This window comes from Filicampus tigris, chromosome 16, assembly GCF_054856515.1.
Source record: "Filicampus tigris isolate MCC_2025a chromosome 16, RoL_Ftig_1.0, whole genome shotgun sequence".
Lineage (NCBI taxonomy): Eukaryota > Metazoa > Chordata > Actinopteri > Syngnathiformes > Syngnathidae > Filicampus > Filicampus tigris.
Window position 1 is genome coordinate 14,758,763 of NC_141232.1, and position 26,954 is coordinate 14,785,716.

The 26,954-nt window shown below is 40.5% G+C and overlaps 1 protein-coding gene across 2 annotated transcripts in view; it reads left to right on the forward strand.

The window, feature by feature from the left end:
* Nucleotides 1–26,954, forward strand: part of smurf2 (SMAD specific E3 ubiquitin protein ligase 2) — a 55,372-nt gene that overhangs the window by 25,640 nt on the left and 2,778 nt on the right. The window contains exons 2-16 of one of the 2 annotated variants that reach the window (XM_086056263.1): nt 6,706–6,744; nt 9,225–9,333; nt 11,107–11,240; nt 14,293–14,358; nt 14,681–14,765; nt 14,962–15,045; nt 15,179–15,393; nt 17,110–17,194; nt 18,162–18,320; nt 18,453–18,500; nt 21,620–21,821; nt 24,499–24,602; nt 24,736–24,850; nt 25,239–25,417; nt 25,952–26,210. In XM_086056263.1, the coding sequence (XP_085912389.1) occupies nt 6,706–6,744; nt 9,225–9,333; nt 11,107–11,240; nt 14,293–14,358; nt 14,681–14,765; nt 14,962–15,045; nt 15,179–15,393; nt 17,110–17,194; nt 18,162–18,320; nt 18,453–18,500; nt 21,620–21,821; nt 24,499–24,602; nt 24,736–24,850; nt 25,239–25,417; nt 25,952–26,210 (1,883 nt within the window). The remainder of the gene's footprint in view (nt 1–6,705; nt 6,745–9,224; nt 9,334–11,106; nt 11,241–14,292; nt 14,359–14,680; nt 14,766–14,961; nt 15,046–15,178; nt 15,394–17,109; nt 17,195–18,161; nt 18,321–18,452; nt 18,501–21,619; nt 21,822–24,498; nt 24,603–24,735; nt 24,851–25,238; nt 25,418–25,951; nt 26,211–26,954) is intronic. The other variant, XM_086056264.1, reaches the window with a different exon arrangement.

Below are 26,954 nucleotides of genomic sequence, written 5' to 3' on the forward strand. Positions count from 1 at the left end.
CTTCAAGTTAAAGACAAGTTGTCATTACAGTACATATACACACTTTTTGTGATGAAAAAAATACATACAATAACAGTTACAATTATTGCTAACTATATTAAAGCTCTTTTTATAATGAAATATAGTAACTTTAAAGTCTTTATGCAATTATTTACAATTTTTAGGCATTAAAATCTTTGAATGTTCAACAGCATATTGTAACGAATTGGGTTATTTGTGTTGTGGTCGGATTTGTGTATTGCTGCGTTGTGATGTTTCCGAAGTTCATGAATGCATCGTACGGCTAGTGAGAGGAGCAGCGGTTGTTACGGTTGTTAAAAAAACCCGGCTACGTGTAGACAAGGCCTGACAATGAATGAAGGAATGAATTTACTCGTTTACGAGTAAAAGTTGTGTCAATATGAGGGCAGTAAGACAGACGTTTGTAGACATGACACTTTCTTATTTACCTTGGCAACATTAGAAGTCAGAATTTGCCCTGTGCTTATTACGCTGAGCTGTTACATGAACTCAATTCCTTCAGAATGTTACTGTCCTACACGCCATGTACAACCAAGTAAAATGAAATACTTACTTTGATTCAATTTGTATTTTATTATTGACTGATCACAACACATTTTCAGTGCATTTGAATTAAAGCACCATTCTCAGGCATATTTATCAAATGTTCCTGCTGTCTCCTCTCGTTTTCTGTCTCTGCAGTGTTTTTCTTGCGCTGCATGCCCAGACTGGTCACATGTTGATGCTGTAACTGAACTAGACACATTTTTCTAATGGATTGGCTCTTAACATATCACTCATGGCATGCTCCATTACCAAGGGATATATGAGGGAGCACGCTCAAGGCTTTCTCATGCAATGCAATTGTTTTTTTTTTTTTTTAAGATTTGCTTTCATGCCATTTTGCATTTGAATGACACTCTTGATATCCTGCTGAACAATGTTCTAATTAGGATTAATATTGTTTTTGGAAAAACAAAAGTTGGACCAACCAAATTATGCATGTGCCTTTACATAGTCTGAAATTTGGCAAATTCTTGTAAACTTAGCCACTGTCTGGGAGAGTAGAACACCACCTCACTCCTCACTGCAGGCAAAAATGCGCAGCCAGTAAATCACACAGCAGAGGCATGGACACTGGCTGTCTGTCTGTGTTTTCATTTTTCCTCGATTTCACTTTTATCACAATTCTTTTAGTTTATTGCCATTGTTACGCTGTAAACTTGCAAGTTGGTGCTTATCTGCCAGATAAAGTCGAATCCTGTTTTTTTGTTCGTGCTCAACAATGCTCAAGTGGTGGAGCAAAGTAAAACAATCTGAAGGAGTGTGGATAAAAAAAGATGCATTTTTGCTAACCTGCTCCCAGGTGGTCACTGGCTTCAGTCTGGCCTTGGCGGGATGAGAACCTCACTATGTGCCTTCAACCAGCATGCTACAAAGTTTGATTAACCCAGGAGATCTCTATACATATGGAAAACACTTTGCTTTTCCTGCGCCGTGGTCATGAGAAAACTGCAGAAAGGGTGACAAAATGACTGGAGTGGTCTCGCCAACTTCAAAGTTGCTATGAATGTGCATGAGTCTGGTGGTGGAGGTGGTTTCTCAAATGTCTGAGGGCTATTTTCTAATGGATGGAATTCCTGATTGCTGTCCTTGCACTTTTTTTTTTTCGCCGCTCTGAAGTTTCAGACTCCCAATTGGCTTCCCTGCTGCCACTGTCTTCCTGCGTCGCGCAGTCCGGTGTTTTTCTCGCCAGCTTCTGTTCTCAGCTGTAATTCAGCCCTATTTGTTTTCCTAAGGATCCTATATAGGCATAATTTTAGTGTTCCCTTCCTGCAACGTGGCTCGCAGAGGACTGCATATGCTCTTATTCAAGATTGGAGCTTTTCTCCAGCTTGACTTGCTTTAGGCTGGTGCCGGCTCATAGTGTGGGCCAACTCTCTCCACCAGTGAATTTGCCACTTACTCCTGACATTATAAACAACTACTAGATCATTCCAATTTCAAAATAATAATGCGGCTGGCATTATGTGCCACAAAGCAGCAAAGAACCCATTACATTTTTGTCATTATCTGTTTAAAAGGAATTTAATTTGACTAGAACCACCCATGCCCCAAATCATAATTTCACAGCCCTTCGGTTATGCTGTTAACACAATGTTTGCAGTGGCCACAGCAACCCTTAATACAGTATAGTGTGCTGTGGGACATTTCTTTTCTCCGTATACAGGCTTTGTTAGGTTTTGTTAAAGGGGAAGTCACCCCAAAAACATTCTGTTCTATGCAGCCCCACTAGTCTAAACATGGTATTCTGATTGATATTGTGTTTGTGGAATATGAGTTAAGTAATAAAATCCACATGTTTTTGTCTGTCAAAATGGGGGCGGCCATTTTGTCACTTGGTGTCAACTGAAAATGGCATCACAATTGCTCATGGCTCAGGTAACAGCCAATCATGGCTCAGCTTCAGAAAACAGGTGAGCCGTGGTTGGTCGTTACCTCAGCCCTGAGCGACTTTGATGTCGTTTTTTCTATACAGTAAATGACAAAATGGCCTCCCCTTTGAAATGGCTACTTAACTCATATCCCACAAATGCATTAGTCAGAATGCCGTGCTTAGACTAGTAGATGCACATAGAACATATTATTGTTAAGAAATTGACTTCATCTTTAGGGTTTCTCACGGGCTTTCATGGTATCCGTGATTCTAACATGGTCTACCACAAATGCCAACATGTTATCGCCCTCCTTTCCTCCCTCACGTTTTACACATTCTGTCAAGGCTTTCTTGGATGAAATGTGGATGCCAGGCAGTGTTTGAGCATGTTGTTTGTGGCCATGGCAGACTTAAAGCTTCCCTTTATATCTGTCTTTATATCCCCTTTAGGGTTGGCATCAGAGCCCTTTTATAATGTATATTTTTGTTTGGTTAAAGAACATTTGTAAATACTGAAGACAAACTAATTTCCGTTGCATCCCTACTTATTATGTAGTCAGTAGTCATCTGCATTGTGACTGCCATGGCATATTCTTTGACAGTTTAAAAATCTGGCATGCATCTATGGCATTCAACTGTATATTAAACGGTGCAAACAACTGCTGCTTTAATTAACTCACATGGAGCATCACATATACACCAAAAGATAATTAATATCGTGTATTTAGACACCAAACCGTACAGTGCAACATTACTCACGGGCACTCTTTCTGCTTTGTATGGCACTTACTCTGCTTGTCCTCTTAATTAAGTTGCATCGTCATCCAGTTAAACTCAGTTCTGCCTGGAATGTTCGGCACAACGTGGCACTACACTGACAGCAGGCGACTCAAAATTCAGACTTGCCTGTACGTATTCTGGAAAGTAAGTGTGGGTGATATGGGCAAATAAATCTATCATGATTATTATTTTTTTTTCATTTTCCCGATGGCGATTGCTTCAAAATTGCGCAATATAGCAAAAGGTGAATGCCGATGTAGCCGCGATTGACTTTCGTGCCTAAATTCCTCTCTGTTGAGTTGATGTGTTGGTGTGACATGTCACAATTTACATAGCTGACTCAGCGACTGTATTGCCATCGGGCCGACACACGGCAACGCAAGCCAGATCAGATTTTGCCATTATGATCCAAAATAAAATGTACTGCTTGGTGTCAATTTACAGTAGTTGGACAGCTAAACTAAGATCTGCCACCTGTTCCCTTACCTACAACACTTTTGCTCGGCTCTCACAGAATCCAAGTGGCGCATGTTGACATACGGCCACAATCTTCAATGTGCCTGCTAATAATTAGTTACATAGATGGAGTTGGATTGAACAAGTCTCCGGGCCCGTGTGCCTGAGCACGTGCACGGCTGTGTGTTCAGGCCGACTGAAGCAATGTATACCAGATGTTGCAGAAATGAGTGGGTTTCTATGGAACGTAACACATTCCCAGAGATGTTTGCGGAAAGAAATTCTTCCTCATCTGTCGAGCATGTTCTGCACTCCCCCCCTCCAGCACCAAGAGGTTATGTGTCTAGTTTAACTCTTATTCTCCGCCGGTCTTTAGTGTCTGTATGTATGCACGATACACAGTCAGTGTTTTTTTTTTTTCTTTTTTTTTTTTTTGTATCGCCCTCTGTTTCATGTTGAGAAAAAAATGTTTCAATTTGACCTCAAATAATGCAGGGTGATCTATAGTTGTGTGTGTGTCTGAGTATGTCCGGAATGGGATGGAGAGGTAGATAAATATGCAGCGGCTGCAGACTGCGTGGCTTACACTGCAGTCTGGCACTATAGGTGTGCCCTTGTCTATTTGTGTGAATAAAGTCTGAATACTCCCACCTGCACATGAGTCGAGCCAAAAAAAAGGCGCACTTATACAATCAAATCACGGAGCTAGACCTCACGTCAGGCTGCTTGCGTGCTTCAAAAGTGTGGAAATGGACTCATGGAATGATGATGCCTGTCACATCACTCAAGCTAGTTTTAATTTAATATGTTTGTATTATTGTGAATGGATACGTTCCTGACAAATATTATTTTAGGTTAATTTCTGAATGTTTTTGTAATCTTATTCTTTTTGGGTTCAAATATTGAACAGCGTTTGCGACACACTGCACATAGGACAACTTTCTATTCTAACTGCTGTAAAATGAGGATTTACACAAATGCCACGTGTGCTCTAAAGCAATGGCCCGCACCGTCCATTTGGTTCTTGGCCACACAGAAAGACTTGACAAAAAACACTTTATTTATTACCATCAAAGTCTGAGAGAAGTTTTATTTTGAAAATCAGTTGTCTGTGCTGCTCGTCTCATCCATGTAACATGGTAGTAAAAATGTAGGCCCACAAGCTAGCAAAAAAGGCCCAAAAAACAAAAGGAGAGGAAATGCGAAAAGTCCCAATGATGAGACGGAAGAACCCAAGAAAAAATAGTTGCAATTAATGTACTTTATCAGCAGTCCTACTTAAAGAGGAAATCACCCCAAACATATTTTTTTCAACAATATGTTCTATACAAGCCCACTAGTTGAAACAAGGCATTCTGATAAATATTGTGTTGGTGGAATAAGAGTTAATCCACATGTTTTCTGCCATCTCTGGGACAAACGCAATTTTTATCAGAATGCCTTGTTTCAACTAGTGGGCCTGCTGGGAACATATTCTTGAAAGAAAATGTGTTTGGTTTGATTTCCTCTTTAAAATACGGGTTTATCGCTACAGGTGATTGTCACGCCCCAAGCACACCAAAGAAGCCTTCAAAACTGCCAAACAAAACACTGAACACCTTGCTTGCATTTTCCATATCCTATCTAATGGCAACCAAAACAAAATTATGGAGTAGATTTAGCTTGTCCATCAAAATATTGCTTTATGTGAAACTGGTCCTTCACGTTGAAGAAGTTTGGGACCTTTACTCTAAAGGTCAGTGTTTACTATTGTAACGATGTCTCCAACCACCGATGTATGTATGATATCAGATGTCATAGTAAAAGAGACTTTTCTGCCAGCTAGCGGAGGCATCTGCTGTGGAGGTTCGGTGTTTATTTATTTATAAGGATAGTGATTCATTGGGGCACTGTGTCGCAGAGTGGAGGCCAGTACTTGGGGAAGTGCAGTCATTTACACTGCGTTCAAACTTCACCTTTGGTTTGGTTAAACAAAACAAACTGTAGTTCTGTTAGTGTGGTTTGCTTGGACAAGTGTGAATTCAAACAAGCTGAGTTAGAGTCTTGGTGAGGCACTTTCAAAATAGATTTTAGAATGTTTTTGTGATCTCAGCAGGTAAAAATAAGATGACATATTCAATACAACAGACATTTTGTGATGATTTTCACCAAGTAAAAAGTACAAATAACAGCCCCAAATGTTGGGACTTTACTTCACAGACTTCTTGGGTCCAAGGGGTTTGAAAAGACTATTCAAGGTACTGCACGGGCTGTGACATCATATATTGTGTGTTACATTTCTTTGGAAAGGCCCTCTGCTTGTTGCCATCGTGAGTAACATTTATTCCAGGGAAATAAATCTCAATCAATGCCCTCAAATGTTATCAGATCTTTGCTCATTACAACACAAAGTCCCATTAGTTTCCAGAGCAAAGCCATTCATCACTAATAGAAACTAAGCTTGACTCACTGCCCGTAGCTGTTAATCCAGATGCCCAGGTGGTGACGGAGCTTCCTCGTTCGAACACATTCGCATACAAATACACACACACACACACACACGCACACCCCCCCCCCCCCCACACACACACACGTCATGTGCTGCCTTCATTTTCTGAGTAGTCATGGATTTGCACGAATAGCGCAAGTTCATAGCGACAGGCTGTCCATTATGCCAATCTTTCTTGTGTGTTTCTGTTTTCTTGAAGTCTGTGAATATAATTCGGAGTATTTTTGACTCATTTTATTGTCTTTAACTGCGATTGGCTGGGGACCATTGCAGGTTGTCCCCTGCCTCTTGGCCAAAGTCAGCATGGCTGCTATTGTACTCACAATTTGAGTTTTCCCGTTATCAATGCTGACATATTTAGAACAACTATGAACGCTTCCCAGTACATGATGAGTTACTCGCTGGGATTGTACCGATTAAATTGTTCTACTTTAAACAGTGTTGACAGTGTTAGAATATTATCATAAAACTCCACTATTGGCTATGTCGTTTGATAGATTTGACTTTAGTAATTAATATGCAATCCTCCCTTTTTTCTTTTCAGTCCTCTGTGCCAAAAACCTCGTCAAGAAGGACTTCTTCCGTAAGTAGGAGCCAAATGCATCTTTTTTTCTTGCAGCCTATTGGGTGTTTGTTTATAAATGTACTGTAAAGGTATTTTGAGATTAGCAAATGTGGGTCATGCTGGTCCGATAAAATTCCTGCTGTCCGCTTGTACGAGACAACAGCATGCCATTTGCACAGATGTGAATGGTTTGCTAAAATGATTCCTTGGAATCGAGTTTTCTGCTCCATCATGTTAAACACAAAAGAAAGCGTTACACTCAAGTTTGATGTTAGATTCGGTCTCAATGCAGTTAATTTTACATAAATGTACATGGCTTAAATAAAACCAAAACAGAGGGAATATGCGTCTAGTCTGTTGTCACCACTTTTCACTAACCGACCAGGGTAAGGAAAATATTCTTTTCCCTGGGAAATTTTGCATGTGTTGTGTTTTGTTTTGCTGTGTTTGGGTCAGGCTGTCATGGTAAAATGCGCATGTAAAGGTCTAGTGCTCACTCAGGTGGTTTCTGTGGTGTCCATTCCTGCCGTTCCAATGTTCCGGAGCTCAACAAACATTGGGTTCGTGAGAGTCGGCAGAGAGCAGCACTGAGCCCATAGATAAGACTGGTGAATTTGTCATCACTTTCCACTGTGATGTGTGTGTTGTACTGTGCACACTTTAATTTCAAATATCATCCCAGATGCATAGAAGAACATGTTGGTAATCAACATTTAATAATAATATAGAATTAAGTTAAATCTCCTCCGGTGCCTTGAAAGGCGCTTTGTAAATCAAAGATACTGTATTATTATTTGTATTAAATACGAGGGCTGCAACTAATGATTATTTTAATAGTCAGTTAATCTGTCGATTATTTTGTCGATCATACGATGAATCAGATTTGAAATATATTTCAATATCCATCCCGTTTCAGTTTCTGGTTTGATGTGTAACATCTGAAAACAGTAAAAAATGTTGCTCATTATTTTCCAAAGTAAAACCAAATGTTAATCATTGCACCTCTATTAATTACCTTGGCACCTTCAAAGTTGAGCATAATTTGTTTGTCGCCGCTGGTGGACTTCCAATTTCTGATTTAAAAAAGAAAAACAAAACAAAAGCATATGAAATGTAATGGGAATTAATTTGTTGAAACTGTTGTCACAAATTGAACATTATTAAATGTCGACTGTGGTCGACTGGTTAGCACGTCGACTGGTTAGCACGTCCGCCTCACAGTTCAGAGGTCGTGGGTTCGATCCCGGCTCCGGGCTCCCTGTGTGGGTTTTCTCCCGGTACTCCGGTTTCCTGCCACATTCCAGAAACATGCAGGGTAAGTTGATTGGACTCTCTAAATTGCCCCTAGGTGTGATTGTGAGTGCGGATGTTTGTCTCTGTGTGCCCTGCGATTGGCTGGCAACCAATTCAGGGTGTCCCCCGCCTACTGCCCGAAGACAGCTGGGATAGGCTCCAGCACGCCCAGCGACTCTTGTGAGGAGAAGGGGTATCGATAATGGATGGATGGATGGATGGATAAATGTATTGGCACTGTTAAGTCAGAACATTTTTAACCAAAGCTGGGAGTAAGGCACATATGTGTAAGTCACAAGTAAGTCTCAAGTCGTAACCTTCAAGTCTCAAGCAAGTCCCAAGTCACTGTGGAAAAAAAGTCAAGCCGAGTCGCCACCAAATGTCAAGCAAGTCAAGTCAAGTCATTACTTAGTTCAAGCAAGTTTTAAGTCAAGTCGTAAAATTTTTCTCAGTCACAACATATGTTGGAGTGATTAAAAAAAATACATCATGATCATGATCGTAAAAGTACAGTGTCTAAAAATGTAACTAACAGAATCGACATGAAGTATTTGACCAGCTTTGGGCGAGCTTACTGTTGAGCTAACCTATCTATCTTAGGTTCACAGAGCTATCTTACGAGCGTCAGACAGATAAAAGGAAACATTTTTGATTTTGTGTCTCTTATCTTCAGTTTTAAAATCTTGCATGTCTTTTTCCCGGTTTAATCAAAACGATCATCCTTGAATCCAAAAACGTCTTCACTCCTTTTTTTCCTCTCTACACGCTAGTATACTTCTTTTGCACAGCTGTTGGGATCTGTGCTTTGGTGCATTTAGGAGGCGGAGCTACTTTCGAAGTGCACATCACTTCGCCTCCTTATTAGAGGGCGGGGCGTAGATTTGCATGACTATGCCATAGGAAATGCAACAGTTGATATGAACGGTTCGGACCGTTTTTGACAAACCATCCGACCCCTTGTTACTTTACTTAGCTGTACTTAAATGTTCACAATCACATATTTTTTACTGGTCCTCAACCAATGTTCGCATCGCTAGCTAAACTGTGACATTAGCTTACTTGTCTTTGTGGGTTTTGTAATGACGAATGACGTTAAACGTTGCTGTTGTTGTCTTAGTACTTTTTGCATTAGCCGTCCATAGATGCAAGTTTCCTCGTGAAGTAGTCAGTTAGCTTAATGTGGTGGTATTTTTCTCTTCTTGTAGGCCTCCCTGATCCTTTTGCTAAGGTGGTTGTGGACGGTTCGGGGCAATGCCACTCGACAGATACTGTGAGGAACACACTTGACCCCAAGTGGAATCAGCACTATGACTTGTGAGTTACTGACTCTCTTTCAATGTTCCCCAATGTTCAAATGAAGCTGTAAGTTTTAAAGTTTCACAACGTTTGTTTCCCTGTTGAACCTTAGTACATACATTTAGAAATGTCAGGATTCGAACAGTACCAGCTGTAAAAGCTGACACTTTTCTAGTCACAGTTATGACATAACCCATCAATGTGAACAAATGGTCTAAAAATGTCCCTTGGAATAGTATTTCAAACACAGAAATAGACTAGTAGTATTTGCTTCCAACGACTGGAACACGAGCATGTCCAGTACATTTACCCTGATCTCCTTTTCCAAAGATGGCTTGTCCTGTGAAAGTAACCTGGAAAAAATACAGACAGAGCGCCTGAGTGAATGTGAGAGTGAAAGTTTCCAATGTTTATCCAACCGATTAGCATAGCCAACTGCAGAAGAAGCGCACGTCTAAGTTTGTTTGGTTGCTCGGGATACGGCGCGCTCTCTTTTAACATTGCCGATATATTATCTGTTCTTGTCACATTTGACTTTAGGGGGGAAAAGTTGTGTGCATGTATTTACATTTTAAGAGTTTGATGGAGACAGACTCTGGCTTAGCATAAATCCTTTGGGATTTGCTGTGAATGTTTCCTCCCAAGTTAGGTTGACTATACACCCTCTTAATTCTCAACTTTAATCCCAATTTAATGGAGGAGAGGTTTTATTCGACTGATCAACCCAACAAGCTCTCTGGCCTTAAATTATACTCCACCTGTTGTCCTAATTCAGTCTGTCATAAACCTACTGGCACAGTTTTATCTGGCATAAATACACCTATTAGTCTTCTTGCATAAATGTCAGAAAACCTGATTAATCGCGTACAAGGGCTGCTAAATTAGCGACGGAATACAGTCCCTACAGCGGCAACGTAACTCAAATCTGGAAATCAGAACAAGTCTTAATCTGTCACCAACCTACGTTAATGCAGTATTTCGGCATAATTACAGTAAATATATGAGATGACCTCAGCTAGTAGTTGAGCTACATCCATGCTGACAGCATTATTGTGTAATACGTGTTTGGTAAGAAATTGGGAGTTCAGAACATCTGCACGGAGATTTTTCCCATTTCATTAATAATAACTTTTTTTATTACTGTATTTTATATTTCGTTTTATTTTTTGGGTCATTTTTTTGAAAACCACAATCAGCAGGCATCGCAACCACATACATATGTTTTCTGCCTTAGTTGTTGGTCTCTTTTTAGCATAATATGATTGTGTCTTAGGATACATGACTGTACATGTTATCGGACATGAGTCGTATTAAAAGACTGACTAATTGTATTAAATGGCGGGTGTTTCAAATGTCCAAAACATTACAGTACTTCCCTCCCGCCACGTCTGTCTGACCTAGCCGCACTCTCACATCGCACCCCAGACAGGCATTTGGCATTGACTCAAAATGTCCAGACGTCTTACTCACAGACCATTGTTTCATATCCCTTTTGGTAACTGCTATGATAATTACAGTGGGATCCCCTTCTGTCAGTTCTCCAGAGTTTTATTTAGAAGGAGCGAGTCCACCCGAGTACATGTGTCAAAACATGTGGTCATGTTTTAATCGCATTCATAGCTTCACCTGATATATTAAGAACGGGAGAACATTCAAAGCGGCAGCAGGGAAGCTAATACATGGATGCTTGGACTTTTTTTTTCTTGCTTAAAAATCAGACAAAACAGACTCTTGTTGTGTCTATGTGAGAGTATCATAAATATATTTCATGTATTCGTATTTTCACCTCAGATACATCGGGAAATCAGATTCTATCACTATCAGTGTGTGGAACCACAAGAAGATTCATAAGAAACAAGGGGCTGGCTTCCTGGGATGCATTCGCCTTCTGTCCAATGCGATCAACCGCCTTAAAGACACCGGCTGTAAGTTGATACTCAACCTTCGTTTGCACCATGACATTGTAAAAATATGTACTTTGTAATCATGTATTTTATCATTATATAATTTTAAGAAAAACCCTTAAATAGACCGGCATAATGGGAACGCAATAGCCACTTGCACTGAATGTGTAAAAACACCAAATATTTTTGGTAACGTCATTCATCTGGACTACACAGCAAATTCCTGCTTGCACCCTAACCACTGAATCTACTCCATTATTAGCTCATCAGTGCGGTGTTAAAACAAGTCTGTGGCGGTTAAGGACGTAGTTGTCATTACAACTAAATTAAAACAACAACCAGAGGTTAAATGCTGCATAGGGTGGTGTCATGTCTAACTCATTAGGTCAGACACAAGCCAGACTTGGGTGTAAGTGGGGTCAACCTTCAAACCACATCACCCTGTCATTACTCTAAAAATGGCTGGTCAGAAGAAGCTAACTGGATAAATGAAGCTCTAAGCAATGCCTCTGTAATGGAAGTCCATTATAGGTTTAGTATAAAGGGTCTGCATTTATTTCGAACTCACCCTGAATATATTTGATGTCCGCTCACACAATGAAAGATGATGCTACCATGGAAGAAGAATAAATAATCCTAATCCTGATACTCAAACCAAAGGCAACTCTGGGTTCCGTATGCTCCAACATGCATCGATAGAACTGAGGGGGATCTTTCTCATTGCTGGGCAGCCACTCAATCACCTGAGCCACTATGTCCCCAAAATGTGGCTCAGTTAGAACTTTTACCCAAAAACTCTTATACCCCACTTTATTGTGGTGGAGACGTTTGAAATCTGTGACCATTTACATTTTTTTGTCGTTTTAACCCTCCCACATGCTTTAAACTCATTAAACACACTTAAACTTATTAAAACACACAGACTGGCATATACAAATTGAGGAAATGAATAGTTCTCCAAATATGAGGCAATGTGTGCTTGCTTCAAGATGTTTATTTGTCCCTAGCAGTTGAACTTTGCTGTAAAAGTAACTCATAAGAAAAAATTAAACATTGTATATGATAAAAACTGAAACGTTCAACAAATCCATATAATTATGTTTAACGTTTCAGTTTCATGCTGCTAAAATCTGGAGCTATCTTCCAGAAGATGTGGGACAGGCCTCAATTTTGACAATGTTCAAATTTAGGCTGTGAACACTTAGTTAGTTGTGCATATGACAACTGAAAGTGTTTTTGCTTTTAATTGAATATATTCATGTTTCATGGAATTATTTTAATTTGCCTTTTTGTAATTGTATGTAGCTGTAAATACTTTTAAATGTTTTGTGTAAGGCTTGTGCTCTACAAATGAACTTGCCATGCTCTGCCTAGCGAAAGTCTGCTAGCTTGATCTTGACATAACGGAAATAGCATTAAAGTTGTGCTAATTATAAACCTTCAAACAACTGATACTTTGCTCAATTTTATTTTACCCGATGCAATGATAATAAAGATTATAATTATAATTCTTCAACACATATCAAGCCGTAACACATAAAACCAGAGCATATATTCTCTCTGCTGTGGGAACAACAAATAATACTGTTGCGACTACAATATTGAGGCCTTTCTTGCTGCATCTCTTCCAGTAGAGCTCAGTGCTGCCTATTATATTGCGGCACTACACTCCTACTATACTAAATGTGTGCAACTCCAAATCTGGACCTACCTTTTTATTATAAGAAAACAAAGAACAATCGCTTAAAAATCACAATATAACAGGGGCATGAACGATGAACCGCATTAAAGGCGGCGTTTGACTGTAGTATCCAACTTTTATTTGAAGGAGTTGTTTTCCTGGAGTGATAGAGGAAACCTGAACCTTGTGCATCTGTGAGTGGTTCACGTCTGCATTTCCTTCTCCTGGCCTCACCTTCACCCCCTAGTGTCCCCCATCAGTTTGCTCCACAGACTGGCAACATTGAAAGAGACAACAAGAGCGTGCCTTTGGTGACTGGCCTCCCTCTATATATGTCTGCTGATCCAGACAACCGGCCGTTTCATGCCGACATGCATCACAGTACAACTTTAGACAAGCTCGGTTGTTGTGTGTTTGGCAGTCTTTTGCTGGAACATGCATTTAAATGAATAGTAGATTTGTCCCATCTGCTAGCCCTATACAGAGCATTGGCTTTAATTCAACATTTGGGTTTAATTGTACTGTATAGCGTCTTGGCTCGTCCTTTTACATTTGTGTCTAAGTGCGAAAGGGCTCTGTATCGCTCATCTTTGTTTATGAGGCTGCCCATGTATTTCAATGAAATGCACCAATGTGAGCGAGCACATTCCTGCAGACGTCTATGTGTGTTTTGTGTTTGTCTCTCTGCGGCAGCTGACCTCCCGCCAGCCTTGTAATGGTTTGACCATTGCCTGTTTTGGTCCCTGTTTAGTCTAGACAGACATCCTGGGCTGATCTGCATGACACCCAGACAACAGAGAAGAGATAGTGGCCGTTTTCATGTCTGCAGGCAACATGGACTTTTTGTTTGTTTGTTTCTTTCCTCCCTGATGTGAGTCTGTGTGTGCGCGTGTCTATCTCTCTCTCTCTCTCTCTCTCTCTCTCTCAAATTCCAGTCTTTAAGAACTTCATATAAAGAGTTTCCAGACTGGGCAATAGTCCATGTCCATTCTAAGAAGAAGCAGAATAGTGCAGGCTTTGTACTGAAATTTGTCAAATGTTGGTTGACCTTTGCATCTGAACTGAAGCCTGCTCTCTACCGATGCTCGGTCAGATTTTACAGCCTGTGGCCGTCAGAGCATCTGTTTCGGGACACCCTCAATATGTGGCTTGAAGACAGATGGAGAGATGGATAAGCATATGAGCCTGTAACTGAGGTAGAGGGAGATGATGTCGAAGAGTATGACTTCCCCAATGAGAAGAATGTGTCCCACTTGTTCATTTATTATTGTTTACATATATGAAACCGACGAAGCGTCTCTTGTCCCATCTGATCTTTCCAACTCTGTTCTCATTTCCTCTTTGTCTCCCCACTTTCTTTTTTTTTTTTCTGCATCTGTGTTCCCTCCACAGACCAGAGACTAGACTTGAACAAACTGAGTCCAAATGACAGTGACACAGTCAGAGGCCAGATCGTGGGTAAGTTCACAAGGACACCCAAACAAGGATCAGATCACACCACAAACAATAATCACCAGGAAATAACAGACCAGTAAAAAAAATTAGAAAAAATAAAACATGAAATGTGTTTTCTTATTGGCCTGTATGTTTCAGGTTGTTTCTCAAAAACCTGCCCTGTATTTACAGTCATCATCTAAAATGTGGTGTCGGATTTCGACGCCAGACTATACGCAAAAATATATGGCTCGATTCTGTGCCAATATAACGTAACGAGGCTTGCTCTGTAATCTGCTGTCTAGTAATTCCAGTGTGTGCATCTGTCTGCCATGTGTTGCTTCAGTGAGCTTGCAGTCCAGAGACCGGATAGGCACAGGAGGCCCAGTGGTAGACTGCAGTCGGCTGTTTGACAATGATCTTCCAGACGGGTGAGTCTGTTGGGGGAAATCTCTTATCATCTGAGGGGGAGCTTTGTAGACTGTGTTGCAAGTCTTAAACGATACATCCTGCTATATGAAATATGGAAATTCAGACAGCGCCGCGAGGCAGGTCGCTGCTGAGCAGTCCTGTGGCAGCATAACTATGTCCGCTCACTGCTGTGCATGTGTTTGTTTCTGATTCCAGCTGGGAGGAGAGGAGAACTGCATCTGGACGAATCCAGTACTTGAACCACATCACACGCACCACACAGTGGGAGAGGCCGACCAGGTGCGTCCACTGTACAGCCTGCAGAAACTCCAAAAAATACTTCATTTTTAATCCCAAAATATTCAAACAGGAGAACCATGAACAAAAAATACCATGTCCTTATTAAGCTTACTTTTTTTTTTCTCTCTCTCAGACCTGCATCAGAGTACTCAAGCCCTGGGCGGCCACTTAGCTGCATCGTTGATGAGAACACTCCCATCAGCACAAACGGTGCCACGCCTACAACAGCATTGCCACCAAATGACGATGACCAGCGTGCCCAGGAGAGGCGCGTTCGCTCCCAGAGGCACCGCAACTACATGAGCAGAACACACCTGCACACACCTCCAGATCTCCCAGAGGGCTATGGTTAGTGGCGCCACAGTTACAGCAATTAATCAATGAATTGACAACCAGTCGATTATCAAATTAATCAACAACTATATTCATAATTGATTAATTGTTTAGAGCCCTCTTTTCCTTGTCCAAATTTGCCAACATCTGCTTTTAATTTCTAAAACAAAGACCAACATCACTACTTATTTTCTGACCAAAGCAGTAACTGAATCCTAATCAACTGTACTGCCAGTTTGAAATAAAAGAAATTGAAATAATAAAATGTTGAACCAATAGTCAACAGCATTATTGTATGAACCATTATTCTATTTCCCTGTTGTCTGAAATCAGAAGTCAACCTAAACATATATTTTTCAAGAATATGTTCCCAGCAGGCCCACTAGTTGAAACAGCATTCTGATTAATATTGTGTACATTGAATATGAGTTAAGCAGCAAAAGCCACATGTTTTAGCTAGCTCAGGCTGCGGCCATTTTGTCACTTCTGTCGAGTGAAAATGGCATCACAGATGCTCAGGGCTCAGATAACGACCACTCATGGCTCAGCTTCAGAAAACAGGTGAGCTGTGTTTGGTCGTTACCTGAGCCTTGATCAACTGTGATGTCATGTTCAGTTGACAGAAGTGCCAAAATGGCCGCCCCCAGAGATGGCTAAAAACGAGTGCATTTTGCTGCTTAACTTATATTCCACAAACGCAAAATTAATCAGGATGCCGTGTTTCAACTAGTGGGCCTGCTGGAAACATATTCTTGAAAAAAATATGTTTGGGTTGACTTCCGCTTTCAAAAAAATTGAATGAAATAAAGTAAATTTAAAACATTTACATGATTGAGGGTTAGGATAAAGGTTTTTATAATTACATATATCCCCATGCTCTGGTATTTCTTTTGCACTTCTACACCCAACGATGAATCCTGTCATCGCTGTAATTGTATTGTGCTAATTGCTTCACTCCTTCCTGCTGAACACTGGGCTCAGTAATGCAGCTCGTCTGAGCCCTCATTCAGTCCACAACCTCTCTGTGATGCTGTAGCCCCACACAAGGAGCCTGTAATACTGGCTCCATTTTAGACAATCTAATTGAATTGATCTGGCTCTTAAGGTCTGGCTGCCGCCATTTGCTCCCCTCCCCACCTCCTTTCTCTTTTCTGCACATACTCAAACAATCGGACACATTCATGTAAAAAGTAAACACACACACCAGCTGCAGTCAAGGAGGACATCTTTGGGAGTTTTGTTTATCCTCACGGGAATTTTCTTTACATGGGTTTTGGAGCCAGAGCTGTGTGCTTGTGCTCAGAGTCTGAGATTTAGGAGGCTCCTAGCCTCTCTCGGCTAGTCTCCTTCTCCTTCCTCCCTCTGTCCTTCATTCCTTGTTTTTTTTGGCAGTGCTTTTTAAATCTGTCAGAAAATCTGATTCTTCTCATGTGAGCACACACCAAGTGCTGTCACCTGAAACTTATACGGTGAGTTGGTTGGCATCTTATGTGTAAAACAGAATCCAAAGAGTTAGCAGGAAGCTGTCTGGAGGCTGCACCTTGAAAACCACATTGTGGCAGGTGATGAATGAGCTCAATTCCTCCCAAAAAAAACAACAACCTCTCCTTCCTCTCTGATATTTATTAGCCTGTAAATCACCAAGGAATCATCGATTTGGCTCCTTCTGGATACTAATTATTGTATTGCGTCTTGTGTTTAACTGACCCCTTTTTTAAAATCATTTTACAGAACAGAGGACCACGCAACAAGGCCAAGTGTACTTCCTTCACACTCAGACAGGTGTCAGCACATGGCACGACCCCAGAGTACCAAGGTATGTGACCTCCAGGATTTGTGACATCATCACAATATGACGCAACAGTTGAGGAGCTATGCACTGCTTTCCCGCCTCATCTCAAAGCCTATGACTTTACCATCTGACACTGAGCTAGATTGGCTTGTGTCATAATAGGCCAGCCAGGGTTCATAGCATAAAGCTGGTTGCAAGTCTGTCAAGTTTTAAAGCCTTTTGGGAAGTCGTCAGTGTGGCGTTTTGAAAAGTATCTATAAAACACTTCATTTTAGGACTCAAGAATTTGTCATGTCGGTGCTATGCATCTTTTTGTTGCACTATTTGCAGGTTAATCCCAGGGATCTGAGCAAGGGGGTTTTATCAAACAATAAAAATATGAAAATATAACGAATTAACAATTGTTATTCTTTTTTATGTAATCAAGTTTTTAGTTCTTAAATTCACTTTGTGTATGGCAGCAAACTGTATTTTCTTGAGCTCTACTGTAATTTTGAGAACATTTGTTGTGTAGACCTCAAAAGTCAAAATCAAAACAATCAGGCCTCGATTGTGAAAACAAACAACGAACATAACTCTTATTATAAATATTTCGTCCCTATACTTTTAACATTATAGGCCTGCTGGCTGGCTGATGTACGTGGTAGTGTACTGTAATTCATTTCCAGTTCCGGTTCTGTTTAACGAAAACCGGTAGATTTTCTCCTGGGAGTCCAGACTTGTATTAATTTGCCTGTTCAAATTGGATCTTCTCCACTTTATCACGGTTCCAGCCAGACGTCTGTGACAAGTGGACCTGATGCCCCAAGCACTTAATTCCGGTATTACGTCCTAGCCGTGTCAATCTTGCGTTATCTTAGCAATTAGCATAGCTTCTCCCTTTGTCAGAATGATACTTAAAAAGTGTCTCCATAATTTCTCTTCTTTGTTTTTTTATTCTTGTTTTTTATTCTTGTACGTTTGAATGTGTTGTTTTTTTCTGTCACGTCAGAGATCTGAGTAATGTGAACTGTGAGGAATTAGGTCCACTACCTCCTGGATGGGAGATACGGAACACTGCCACGGGGAGAGTATACTTTGTGGACCACAACAACAGAACCACACAGTTCACTGACCCACGCCTCTCTGCCAACCTGCATCGAGTCCTTAAGTGAGTTGTGACCTTTTGTATCCTTACAGTATATTATTGTGAAATCCTTAAACAGGGCAAGTAAAGGAAAATAACAAAAATGTGGTTCTGTTTAATTTCCTGGACTCAATTGTCTTTGTTTTGCATTTACAGTCCAAGCCCAAATGGCTCACGAGGAGGCATTGAAAGTCAGAATGTGAGGTAAGATTTGTTTTTAATTCCAGCAAGCCCCTGTTGCACACGGCCACACATTCTCTCCACTTTTTCCATTTTCCACACAAACATCACACATGCTTAAAGCCTTGTAGAGTTTCGGTTCTTAAAGGCATTTTAGCACACTATTCGTCACATAGCTGGTGTTGGCGAGACATCTGACAGGAGAATGAGAGACGAGGATGATATCTTACATCCAGGAAATAGCACATGAATGTAATGCCCCAAGTCTGTTAATGAATTGTGTTTTGGAGTCATTCTGTGGAGGTTTATGCATTGGTTTATGTATTTGTGCATAGTCCAAACCTTTGAGCATGGCCCAAACATATGTTCAGAATGTCTTTGCCTATGCAGCTGTTCAAACACCTACTGTGCTGTTAACGGCCATAGATTTACCCATAAGCCTTTGCTTCACGAAGATGGAACGGTGGACGGGTGCCTTGAAGGGCCTCCTCTGCCTGACCTCATTCCTCCTCTGTGCAGGGACGGAATGCATTGCAGAGAGATCCGGTTTCTTCTTTTCCCCTTCACATGGATCAAAGAACATGCTGGCATTTTCTACTCATTTTTCTTTTTTTTTTTTTTTTTTTTTTTTTTTTTTTTTAAATCTGTGGTCCCCTGTAAAGTCTTCAAAATTTAATTTGGCACACCACTTTTTTCCTACGTAAGATGCTTTTTCATGAGAAAGATTATACAGAGAAGTTGTTTTGTTTTTTTCTGGTGAAATAGAACAAGGTTCAAGTGGGTGAGGGCACAGGAATGCATTTACCTTTGTTTCCGTTGGGACTATTTTAGTGTTAGGCAGAGTGTTGTGGTTAAAAAAAAATAAAATAATCGCATATAGAATTCTTTAAGTAATATAATTGTGCAGTTGATTGCCGAATGTCAAGGTTAATGGATTTTGCTTGAGATCGATAGTATAATGTTGAATTGCCAAATAACTGATTTAAAGTCAACCCTAAAATTGTGCTTTACAAGAATATGTTCTATGCAGGCCCACTAATCAAAACATGGCGTTCTGATTAATATTGTGTTTGTGGAATCTGAGTTAAGCAGTAGAATTCACCCATTTTTGTCCATCTCAAGAGGCGGCCATTTTGTCACTTGCACACTGAAAATGACATCACAGTTCAGGTAAAGATTGATCATGTCTCAGCTTCAGAAAACAACCCGCGATTGGTTGTTACCTGAACCCTGAGCAGTTGTGATGTCATTTTCATTCGACAGAAGTGACAAAATGGCCGCCCTCTAAGATGACTAAAAACGGCTGGATTTTTCTTTCTTAACATTAATCAGAATGTCGTGTTAAGACTCGTGAAGGCGCATAGAACATATTATTGCAAAGCATTTTTGGGAGTTGACTTCCACTTTAAGCTGTATTTGATTGCCTTTTGTCTTTTTATTATGGGTACTGCAAAATACAACAGTATTAGGATGAGATTAGGAAATATGTGCTATCTGGAAAAGATATCAAGCATCATGGAGTTCCATCAAGACATCTGCCTTTTATCAATTCAGGGATTTCAACGCCCGCCCCCCACCCTGTTCCGTCATACCACAAAAATGTTTGATATACTGTCTGAGTCTGTCAAATTTGTCGTTTTTAATGCTGCTTTTTATTTCATTGAGACTTTGTCTGAGCATCCAGCAAGCACTTTTTTGCTGCAGTATAGATTTCCCCCATTATACATGTTTCAAACCCGACTGTCAGGGTGACTGTTCAGTAACAGAATCCTTGATTCCAAACCTGTTTTGAATATAGCAGCATGATGAGTTATCATGTCATCCCCCACAGGATTTAGATTTACGGTATAATATACTGTAAACGTCCGTTCATTGTGGTGCCGTGTCGCAGCAGCGAATGTCTGTAGGTTGCAGAGTTTTACTGACCAAAGAAAAGAGAATCATGTATTTTGTTTGTGACGAGGAGATTCAAGGGCAGAGATACTTCCTAGGTGAAAGTGCAGGAGAGTGTTTTGTGCCTGTTGTCATCCTTCTCCCGCCCTGTGAGTTGTCTGCTCGATTTAGATGCTGTCAGGCGAGTACACTTCCTACTTCCCATCCCTCCCTGAGAGTCTAGTCTGCAGGAAATCAAGGGATTCAAGAGGAGTTCTTGAGAGTCCTTTGGGGCCCTGTGGCTTTCTAGGCCAACGGGAAGTGATTGAGAAGCCTAACTCAATTCCACTTGGCAGACACTACAAACTAAGCAAAGTTGTCAATGTGATTATGGACAACGCGGGCCATTAGAAGGATACTTGAGAGCAATTGTGGTCTAATTGAACCTCTGTCAACTGCAGCCTGCCCGAGTCTGCTGTCTGTTTTGCCTCTGCCTTCGTATGTCCGTTCTTAAAAGTTAGGCTTTTCTCAGATCAACTGACTTGAACTTCTTTCAAAATCATTTTTACTACACTCGCAGTCACACTGACCGACACATGTGTTTCCTCTCTTCCCTTCGCTTTGCTTTTTTTTTTTACGACCCTGCTCAGAGTTCTCGGCTTGCCTGCGAACCCCACTGCAGTGCAAAATGCCATTGTGGAAATAGTCTTACCCAATAACAACCATTTGATTCTGGAAGGACAAAAAAAAACTCCAACTTAAAAGTTGAATGCTTCATTTTCTTATAATATTTCTGTCTTTTTCATACTTGCTGCTTCTTTGACAATACATTTGACATGTTTCTGACAAGTTATTATGTTTAGTACTAATACCTTGGTGAAGAGGATGATAATTATTCATGCAGATGAATTATTTTTCAAATGGATTTTGACCATTTGGCCACAGCTAAACTGAAAACTAAGGCTTGGGGAAAGCATTTTTGTATTTGTATGTGTATTGGAATAATAGGTGTGTCTCTATTCTATATTGCACGCTGCTTAAATTATGCCTAAAACGTGGTTTGGCTCACCAAGAATTTACAGGTTGAATTGATTCTTTGGCTATTCTGAGTTATTTAATTTACCACTGTCTAACAATGACTGCCCTCGTCAATGTGTTGGTTGGATTGGATATTGATAATCTCAGGCCCCTCATAAAGATAATTATATCTCTGTCTCTTATTTCCTGGTCTTTCCAATCATCCTTACAATTCTCTTTCTTTTGCCCATCAGTCGTCAGAACCCGTTGAAGGATCAGGTCCAGCAGGCTCTGGTGTCCACAGGTCAGCTCCCAGATGAGGCAGAGTGCCTCACGGTGCCCAAGTACAAGCGAGACCTAGTCCAGAAGCTCAAGATCCTCCGACAAGAACTGTCTCAGCAGCAGCCACAGGCTGGGCATTGTCGCATCGAGGTGTCCCGTGAGGAAATATTTGAGGTGAGGAGGGAATGACATCAATGATGTTACCACATCATCTATATCTCACCGAGGCACCCCTTGACTATTACATTAGCTTCATTGAACCAACTGCTTAATTGACATAATGTGGTGTACACTGACTCAAAAATGCCTCAAAATACAAGTTACAAGTTAGCAGCTGTTGTTCGGTGCATGTTTTTGCTATGTCTTGCTATGCCAGAATTCGAGTTATTTGAGTAAGTTTCAATTAGACCGTTTCTAAAGTAAGATGAAAAAAATGGAGCAATTAAGCTAGTAGTAAAGCCCGCGTATGTGAGCTACACAATAAATTTCATAGTGTGCTTTTGACTCTGAAAAGACTGTATTTGGTCCCAAACTAAACTGATTACAATTAACACTTGGAAGAGAGTAAAATATTCCTTAAGTAAATCTTACTCAAAGTAGTGGATTAATTGTACGCCAATTATTAGAATCAATGTTTATGTTATGAGAACATAAGTTACTCACCCACATTTTACCCTGATGAGAGCCTTGTGTACTCTGAGTTAAGAGATTTTGATCCATTCTGAAGATATACTCTCGCTCTGGTGGCCAGGGGAGGCAATTGTACTCTAAAATGTTTAAATACAACTCAGTTAGAGGGAAAAACATTGTGACTCTGTAAAAATGAATCGACCAATTTTACTGTGTTTTTTTTTAATCATTGAAATATGGCAGGGATGTTAACACCACTCTTTTCTGTTCTGTTTATTTTCGCTTTACACGGACTTCAAGTTTCATAGATTCCTCGAAATGATGATTAAACTTTGTTTGAAGCTCCACCCACATAGATTTGGATAGGAAAATCTCTGGTACACAGTTTAAAAAAAAATTTACTTGAATATTTTTACTATCTTCCAAGTGTAAATTTTACTCTGTTTAGACTGGGACCAATTATACAATGACTTATACAATAATGGCCTTTCAATTCACTTCAATGGGGAAAGTCTCATCAGTGAAGGTACTACTTGTACATAAATGTCTGTGAGGCAGACAAGACAAGTTCTGCTCTTAGTTAACTGTTATTTTTAGATTCACTCAAGCTATGTGAATGTGAACGTTTTATCTCTATTTCTTGTGTAGTCCCATAAACAATGCCCCCTGGCAGTTTGACTGTGAGACACGCACACACGTGGAAGCGTTTCTGTTTCCAATCTGAAGCAGACCTCTCTTTAAAGTACGTTTGCTCAGTCGAGGAGTGTTTCTGCTTCTGTGAGGTGCAGGCACTTTATCAGCGCAGCAACACCTGCAACAGACTACACGACCCTCATAAAATATGTGGTGGAATGTGCTGGAACAGTCATGTCTGTTAATCTGAACGTAGACATTTTTGTTGGCTGATCTCACTGTGAGAGAGACAGGCGGTAGGGCAAAGGACGTCTTAAGGTTGTGCGAGACATAACTGCATAGCTTCTCCGGATCCTCCGAAGCATTAACTCATGACTGAATGGGCAAGTGTTAGCCTGTGGGCTGTTAGTGCCTTCTAAATGTGTATTTTTTGGTGTAGATAAGAGCCCCCCCCCCCCCCCCTTCACAGCAGCTCTAAGTTGTCTGTCTCATCTGAAGGGAAGAGTGGAACGTGGCGGTGAAAGAGGCTGTGTTATTATAGCCTTATGACTATGTTTATTATAACTGCCCGTAATCCACTTTTAATGAACCCTGCCCTTAATACGCGAGCAGTCTGCACATGGGATGAACACTTATTGAGTTGGAGCATGACAGCAATGAACCAATTGGTCTAAACTAGGCAAGCAACACACTGCGGCACTACTGGACTTTCCAGCCTTCTCAAGAGTTGTCAAATTTATTTCATTTTAGTGTGGTGCAACATTTTCATGTGTAACTGTTGTTAAAAGGCTGTGTGCATCTGCGGTGCATCACTAGTTCTACCTATGTACAATTTAATGGTAATAATTGGACATTGTAAATAGGGCTGAACAATTAATCAAGTTCAAATCGACATCGCAGTGTAGTAGAATGCAGTTTTCAAAACTCTAAAGCTGCAATTTTTTGGGGGGGAAGTGTAATAAAGCCACAGATTTGTTTACATTATTGCTGTAATCTGATTTACAGTATGATTTACTGACGCACTTATTTTGTAGAATTTAGTGAAGTTGTTGTAGTGTACGCTTAAAAAAACTAGTGTTTAGTAAGTTACAACTCTAATTGAAGTGGATCCGTCTTTCATATGAATTCATTGTTCATTTTCATTTCTTTTCACATAATCCTAATTTACAAGACAAAACATGTACGTCTGATATTGTTTACTGTTGTTGTTATCCTTTCGGCTTTTCCCCTCAGCGGTCGCCACAGCGAATGAAGTGCACGCACGATTCGCATCATTGATTTGGCAAAGCAGTTTTTACGCCGGATGCCCTTCCTGACGCAACCCTATTAGCAGGGCACACACACAGACACCATCACTGAACGGGAATCGATCCCACGCTGCCCGCACACAACCCGGGCGCGTATCATACACTATCAGTGACACTGATATTATTTACTGTAATACAATTTAATTTATATATCGTTCGGCCCTAATTGCAGATGGTAATGCAAAGTGTCTATGCGTCCTCCATTTTGCTTTTTCCACACGAGCAACTAGCAAATTTTATAAACTTTCTTCCTTTAATGAGGTTGTGTTACTGCACTGCAGGAATCCTATCGACAAGTGATGAAGATGAGGCCAAAGGACTTATGGAAAAGGCTAATGGTGAAGTTTCGGGGAGAAGAAGGACTTGATTATGGAGGAGTGGCCAGGTAGGAAAGTTAGAAAAGGGGCAATACAGACCGAGCCTTGCTGCGAATAGCAACATTCACAATTGACACCCCCTCAAAATTGTACAGTATTTTGATCTTTTTTTTTTCCCCTTTGTTTGGTCTCTTTGTCCAGGGAGTGGCTCTATCTGCTATCACATGAGATGTTGAACCCGTACTATGGCCTGTTCCAGTACTCCCGTGATGACATCTACACGCTGCAGATTAACCCGGACTCTGCAGTCAACCCTGTGAGTCATGCACAATACAGCCATCAAATGTGATGGCAGTGCAACCACTTCTAACCAAATGGCTTCTGTTTCCATAAAGAATCTCGTTATTTGGTAGTTCCAATCAAACTGTCATTGAGCTTGATCACCTGAAAAGTTCTTCATGATTCAACTTCTCCTACTGACTTGCTTTAATGAGCTCAACTTCAGGCACTTAAAGTGAACAAAACTCGTACTTACCTTATCATGTTAACTTCATTTCAGCTTTGAAAACAAATACCGGCGCTGGTTTTGAGATTCCACTTGAATTATTCCTGCTGTTGTTTGCTGTTCTTTATCTTGTTGTCTTTCAGTCAGAATTTCCACATGTAAATCATTTCTTAAAGTTGCACGTGTCTTCTATGTCTAGGAGCACTTGTCGTACTTCCACTTTGTGGGCCGTATCATGGGGATGGCTGTGTTCCATGGCCACTACATTGATGGAGGCTTTACCTTACCCTTTTACAAACAACTGCTCGGTAAACCCATCACCCTGGACGACATGGAGTCTGTAGACCCGGACCTGCACAACAGTCTTGTCTGGATCCTGTACGTACTCGACACATTTTTGTTGAAAAAAGTGTTCTGTGAGGCTTTTAATGTGTGTCATTGTGATATTATTTTTTTTTTGAAAAAGAATAATAAATGTTCAATCCAACCCAATGCAAATAACATCACATTTTGAGCACATTTGATAATATGAATCAAAAGCCTTGAACCAGACCTGGTTGCTGGGTGACAGCACCCCCTAGGGTTTATTGTTGGGAGTCATGATTATGGATTTTTTATTATGTTCTATTTTTTTTTTTCCGGTTACTCACAGACTGATAAGTATATACAGGTAAAGAAAAGTGTTCATCTCAACTGAAAGCTATCGTTATAAAGACGATACAGTATCTAAAATGGCATCAATGGCAAACCTGCCGTGATATCTGTAGACTCAATCAAGGCAAAATAAAGCAATTTGTGCCAGAATTTTGATATAATAGTAGAAAACTGATTCTTTCTTCTTTGATTATGCTTTCTCCAATTTCTCAAATCATGCGATTAAGTTTGGTAATTTAACCTGTAATGACTCCTCAGGGACAATGACATCACAGGCGTGTTGGACCACACCTTCTGTGTAGAACACAATGCCTACGGAGAGATCATCCAGCACGAGCTCAAGCCAAATGGGAAAAGTATCCCCGTCACGCAGGACACAAAGAAAGAGTATGTCCGCCTGTATGTCAACTGGCGCTTTCTGCGGGGCATTGAGGCTCAGTTCCTCGCTCTACAGAAGGGCTTCAATGAAGTCATCCCCCAACACCTATTAAAGGCTTTTGATGAGAAAGAGCTTGAGGTACTTTCCCTTTGTCATATCAACTTGATTCAGGGGGCGTGGCATAATACAGTCATACAGACACAAACAAGAAGAGCCACCACTACTCTCAGTGACTCAATATAAGCTGCAATAATAGTAGTCGTTTTTAACAGAGGATAAAGAATATATGCCTGTGAGTATTGTGATATTGTCTGCCTGCATTTGTTGCTCCACGGTTTGTCTTCAAATATGAGTTGCTTAAATAGTTTCAACACCACGACTGTTGATGCTATTTGTTAGCCTGTTAGCGTTTTCCATTAAGTGTTAGCATTAAGCTAGCGGCGACATTCCTAAGGCAAAGTTGTATTTTAAATACGCAACATGTAATGGTCTTTGTTTTACTTTTAGCTTGACAGTCAACTTTAAATGGGAGTGGCATTAAACAGCTTGAATCCTCTTATTTAAAGAATTCTTCACTATCTGACAAACTGCTGCTTATTATGAAGTGGCTTGAGTTGAGTTGGCTGCCACCATACGGTGTTTGTATCTTAAGTTTGCACTCGCATGTCAAAGCAAAAAATCGGCAGAACAACGGCTGGTATCTCGATTAAGTTGGGTATCTTGTGTCTTAACTGTATTTTTAAATAATTCATGCATGTGGGGATTGTCCATACGTGTTCCTAAAGACAACTTTTTTTAAGTGACTCTTTTTTTTTTTTACTGTATGATCTCATTAGATTCTGCATGCGTGCCTGGATTTGTAGCCTGCGAGGTTACACTTCT